The sequence below is a fragment of the Carassius gibelio genome, chromosome B19, assembly GCF_023724105.1.
Source record: "Carassius gibelio isolate Cgi1373 ecotype wild population from Czech Republic chromosome B19, carGib1.2-hapl.c, whole genome shotgun sequence".
Classification (NCBI taxonomy): domain Eukaryota; kingdom Metazoa; phylum Chordata; class Actinopteri; order Cypriniformes; family Cyprinidae; genus Carassius; species Carassius gibelio.
Window position 1 is genome coordinate 33,494,178 of NC_068414.1, and position 5,555 is coordinate 33,499,732.

Below are 5,555 nucleotides of genomic sequence, written 5' to 3' on the forward strand. Positions count from 1 at the left end.
TCTCTCCTGGTTAAATAAAGGCAATAAATATGTTGTTACCATTGATATAGATGGAGCATAAGAGAAGTGCATCTTAGGAAATGAACTGGCCAAATTTTTTGATGACTGAATTAAAGGACTTTACTTTGATATTAAGAAGATTTCCATGTAACCTATGTTTCCATTTGTAACCTATGGCAGGACAAAATACTTTTAAATTGCAAACATTTTTGTATTGTTTTGTTGATTTTATGAACATAAAAAAACACCCTTATGTTTACAGCTGTGCTGACTCAAAGTTTGATAATAAACCATATTAGAAATTAGTATACTTTCAAGATGTTTAATCCTGACACACACACACACACATATACATTTATTTTTGTCTAAAATGTGTTGATTAGGTTTTAAGCAGTAATGAGATTGTAGGCTACTTATAAAACTGTCTACACAGACCAAAATATGCTCTCAGGTATCTGTTATGACTCATCAGTTGCTAGGCAGAAATGAAGGAGGCGGGTTATAAACCAAGTTTTCTGTTAGGGATCCTTGTAAAAGATATTTGTTGCTCCCGATCAATAACAAATAGACATGTGAATAGGCTAATAAAATCTTATTTCAAAAGATTGATTAATTTGTCGTGAATTCAAATACAACCTATAGCCTAAATTATTTTTGATAACATTATTAGGGTAGAGTAACTCCTTCCTAAAATTTTGTGTAGCCTATTAACTGACTTGATTTGTGATTTTAAAATGTATCAACTGAGTGGAGGATTTAATGAACGCTAACAAAATGCGCAGGGTTTTTTAATTAATTAATTTTTTTTTTTATGGAAGGAAAATCCCTTGTCCTAAAACTGAAAGTAAAAGCAAAATCCTGTCCTTAAATGCTCCGGAGCCGTGTGAAGAGAAGATAACCTCGTACTCCGTATGAAAGTAGCAAAACAAGAAAATACTAGCCGAGAATAGGTTCGCTTAGTTTTTTTTGGAAATCGCTACGCTACCACTGCAACATGCGAAAAGTTTTGGTGTTCGCGTGTGTATTATGTGTAGACATAATAATAGTTTATACTCTGGACCTCGGAGGAACCTTGCTGAAGTCTCGTACAGGAAACCTCGACTATAATCTGTTTCTCCAGTGGGCTGAATCTGCATTGAGATGCGCGCTGCTGTCCGCAGGATCAGTTTTATATAAAGATGCGTCTGATCCACTGATACGGAGATGGATTACGGTCCACTGTTTTATTGGTTCGGTATACGAAACCGGGCGCTTAGCGCTGTTTGACAACTCTCGCCTTGACAAGTTTAATTCGTGGCTTGTCGGTACCGTGGCTGCTACTTTAGCTTGTCTGTTTTGGGAGATAACGCTGCCTGACACGAATGGAGAGAGTAACGGTAAAGAGCGCAAACAGAAGGCTCGAGTCCTCTTCATCCGGGTCATCCGTTTGTCCAAACCAGACTACTTATTATTGTGTGGAGCTTTTGTCTTTCTGTCCTTGGCTGTGCTATGTGAGTATTTCGTTGTATTTACTTTGCATAAAAGTAAAAGTTTAATATAAACTGTTTTGTAAAGTTATTTTCACGTGTTTCAGGTGAGATGTTCATCCCACTGTACACTGGAAAGGTGATTGACATCTTGGGTTCACATTATCAGTGGGATAACTTCAGATCAGCTATCATTCTCATGGGATTATTCTCTCTGGGAAGGTTGGTATCACAAAATAAAATAGGTGTTTTTTATTACAAAAATGAATAGTGTTAATGATGAACCCTGGTGTTTGTTATCCTCAGTTCTTTCAGTGCTGGATGTCGTGGAGGTCTGTTCATGTGTGCAATCAATAGCGTCACCTGCAGAGTCAAGGTGCAACTGTTTGGGTCCCTTGTCAGGCAGGACATTGGCTTCTTTGAGACCACCAAGACAGGTAGATCAAATGCAATTGTTGGTGCATTTCCTCAAGTTATCTAGACTTAAGTCTTCATCAGTTGTCCTTTTAACTGAAATTCTTTCGAATGAATCTGTCTTTCAGGTGATATCACATCTAGGCTGTCCACAGACACTACTCTAATGGGTCGGGCTGTAGCCCTGAATGTCAATGTCCTTCTGCGAACCATGATTAAGACCCTGGGCATGTTGTATCTGATGCTGAGCCTCTCGTGGAAGCTTACACTTCTGATGCTGATGGAGACGCCGCTAACAGGCTTACTGCAAAACATACATGACACACATTATCAGGTATGTGGTTGACGAAAATGAATGTCATTATGATGATAATTTTTGTGCCTTTGAGAATCATATCTTATATTAAGTTTTCATGCATGTTTTAGAGGCTCTCAAAAGAAGTCCAGGACTCCATTGCACAAGCCAATGACGCGGCTGGAGAGGCAGTGTCAGGAATCAGGACAGTAAAGAGTTTCAGGACAGAACTTGGCGAAACCCATCGATATAATGTCCGCTTGATGGAAACCCATAATCTGAAGACTCGACGGGACACAGTCAGGGCGATTTACCTGTTGGTTAGGCGGGTTAGTATGAGTTTAGTCTTCAAGTGCATCAGTGTTTATTTTCTTTGAAAGAAACTTGTTGATGTGGAACTTCATAGATGATGGTGTCCTGACCGTTTATGTGGTTTTCAGATGACAGAAGTGGGAATGAAGGTGGCCATGCTTTACTATGGGAGACTCTTTATCCAGTATGGACAGATGACCACAGGGAATCTCGTCTCTTTCATTCTCTATCAGCAAGACCTCGGAGACAACATAAGGGTATACCTCTGCTCTGTTTTTTTGAAAAGAGGGATTTTTATGTTGACATCTGTGTAAACCTGCTTTGTATTATTTTCAGCTTAAAATAAAGAGTATTTATCCATCTCTTTCCCAGACTTTGATCTATATCTTCGGAGACATACTGAACTCAGTAGGTGCAGCTGGAAAGGTGTTCGAGTACATGGACCGAGAGCCTGAAGTCAGTATTGATGGAGACCTGCAGCCCAGTGATCTGAAAGGACACATCAGCTTTCAGAACCTCACTTTCTCGTATCCCAGAAGACCCGACCACAATGTATTAAAGGTACAACTTTTTAGACTCGAAGTTCACATCACTTGATCCTCGTCAAGGTTGAGAAAGCAATTCATATAAACCTAAAATGTAAATAAATATGATACTTAAACACTTTAAAAAAATATATATTTTTATTTCTTAGATTTCTGTACTTCTTTAAAGGGTCTATAGAATTGAGGAGACAAACTATATTGACTGTGTATAAAATTGTAAACATGATCTGTACAAGGTTTATCATATATTTATAATATCTCAAGTAGTTATTTTTATAATTTGTCTATTTCCTATTTTTTTTTTTTTTTTTTTGTCTATTTACTATATTCTCTTTTATATGTGTTCAGAACTTCTCTGTGGAGTTGAAGCCGGGTCAGATGACGGCTCTGGTGGGAATGTCAGGAGGAGGGAAGAGCACCTGTGTGAGTCTCCTGGAGAGATTTTACCAGCATCAGCAGGGACAGATTCTGTTAGACGGACAACCACTGCAGAACTACCAACACAAATACTTGCACAGCAAGGTGAATACTCAGAATTATCAAACCCATGTTACTGCTGAACTGTAGATTATTTATCTATAAGTCAATTTATAGACTAAATAACCATATACAACTATCTAATGCAATGCAAAGAGCATACACTGTAAATAATCTCTCTCAGATAGCGATGGTGGGTCAGGAGCCTGTACTTTTCTCCGGCACTGTACGAGACAACATCGCCTATGGTCTGCCCGGCTGCTCAATGGAGAGAGTAAAGGAGGCTGCCAGCAAAGCCAATGCCCATGCCTTCATCTCAAACATGGAAAATGGCTACGAAACAGGTAAATGAACTGCAGTCAGTGGCTAGAAAGATTCAGATTAGACATAAAAATTAATTTAAAGCAAAAATCTTCTACTCTTTATATCTGTCATCATCAGAATTGCTTGCATTCATAGCCCTTTAGTTGTACATTCTTCCCACACCCAAACAAACTTAGCCTGAAAAGTTTTGCTGGTACATCAGCATAAACCAGCCTGGACTTAGACAAAAGTTTAACTTTACATTTAAAGTAATTTTAGAATTCCTGATATTATCAGCAATTCTGGATTTGTGTTGCCACTCCATTACTTATATGATAAGGAAGGTTTTAGCAGCTTGGTCCATTCACTAGACCAGCCTTTTATTCCACTCCATTTTTTATTGGATAGGTTTTAGATTTAAGCATGGTAAAAGTGTTTAATCAGATCCTGTTTTCTTTGTCAGATGTGGGAGAGCGTGGTAATCTGCTCTCGGGAGGTGAGAAGCAGCGCATCGCTATCGCCAGAGCACTGATCAGACAACCTCAGGTGCTCATTCTGGATGAAGTCACCAGCTCTTTAGACACTGAAAGTGAACAAATGGTAAAACAAGGCTATTCAGTATGAACACAAAGACTTATGCACTGTATGCGTTCACAAATCCCTGTTTCCTTTAGTGCTACTATTCAAATATTTCTTGCATGTTTTGTTATTCCACAGGTTCAACAGGCCCTGGCCTGCTGCCCCACTCAGACCTTGCTTGTGATCGCTCATAGGCTGAAGACCATCGAGAGGGCGGATCAGATCGTGGTGATTGACAGCGGTGAGGTGGTGGAGCTGGGGACACATCAGGAACTGATGGACAAGAAAGGAAATTACTATAAACTGAGAGAGAGGCTCTTTACTGATGATAACACAGCAAACCAAGACAATGAGAAATCTGACACTATAAAAGCTCAATAGTCTGTGTTAAAATATTGTGCATGTTCATAATACAAATATGCCATTACAAACCTTTGTAAATAGGAACATACAGTATAAGTTAGGACGTTATCCTTTAACCATTATAACATTTCTAAAAGATCTGTGATCTGTGAAATGTGGACTTGTACATAGAATAAATTCAGAGGCGATCATCAGTCAAAATGTTTTATCAATAAACAATTTGAATAAATGTAACATTTTGGATTTGTTTGTGTTGTTAATAAATGTGAATAAATACTGGGTTCTTGGTTTTTGTATGTTTGTTTTATACAGTGTAATTTCAAATTTTAGTGTCATCATTACCTTGTCATGGATGTTTGTTTTATTTCATAACTGTACTGAATGAACGTATTAGCTTGTGCCACGTGCTCAAATCATTTTAAACTACAATACTATACAAAACAAAATATGTCAAAAACTCTGTTCAGAGTTAGCATAAAAATAATGTTTTCAGGATCAAGGTCAGAAATGGTGCACATTTGGTTGTGCAAAACCATGTGACTTTCTTGCAATGCCAAAGCTGCCAGTCCTGTTTGCTGGCAATTTGCCTGGCAGCACACTTTTGTATTGAAATAGTTACCTTGATTTGAATATAGGTCAATGCAAAATACATAACACACACAAATATGCAAATTATATTTAATGTCCTTCATATGTGTTTGGGTCAAAACACAACTTTATATAATCATAAACATATCAATTCTACAGAATGGCTACCCAAAATAAGCTCTTCCTGTTTTATTTAGAACAAAAAATAAGTCT

At 37.9% G+C, this 5,555-nt stretch overlaps 1 protein-coding gene across 1 annotated transcript; it reads left to right on the plus strand.

Annotated features, from left to right (window-relative positions):
- Nucleotides 1-865: 865 nt before the first annotated feature.
- LOC127979733 (antigen peptide transporter 2-like) lies at nucleotides 866-5,050 on the plus strand. Its single transcript, XM_052585350.1, has 11 exons — nucleotides 866-1,490; nucleotides 1,574-1,688; nucleotides 1,773-1,903; nucleotides 2,009-2,214; nucleotides 2,307-2,504; nucleotides 2,616-2,744; nucleotides 2,860-3,048; nucleotides 3,381-3,554; nucleotides 3,694-3,853; nucleotides 4,276-4,412; nucleotides 4,530-5,050. Exons 1-11 carry the CDS (start codon nucleotides 995-997, stop codon nucleotides 4,770-4,772), a joined length of 2,178 nt encoding a protein of 725 aa, XP_052441310.1. The 5' UTR covers nucleotides 866-994; the 3' UTR covers nucleotides 4,773-5,050.
- The last annotated feature ends 505 nt before the right edge of the window (nucleotides 5,051-5,555 follow it).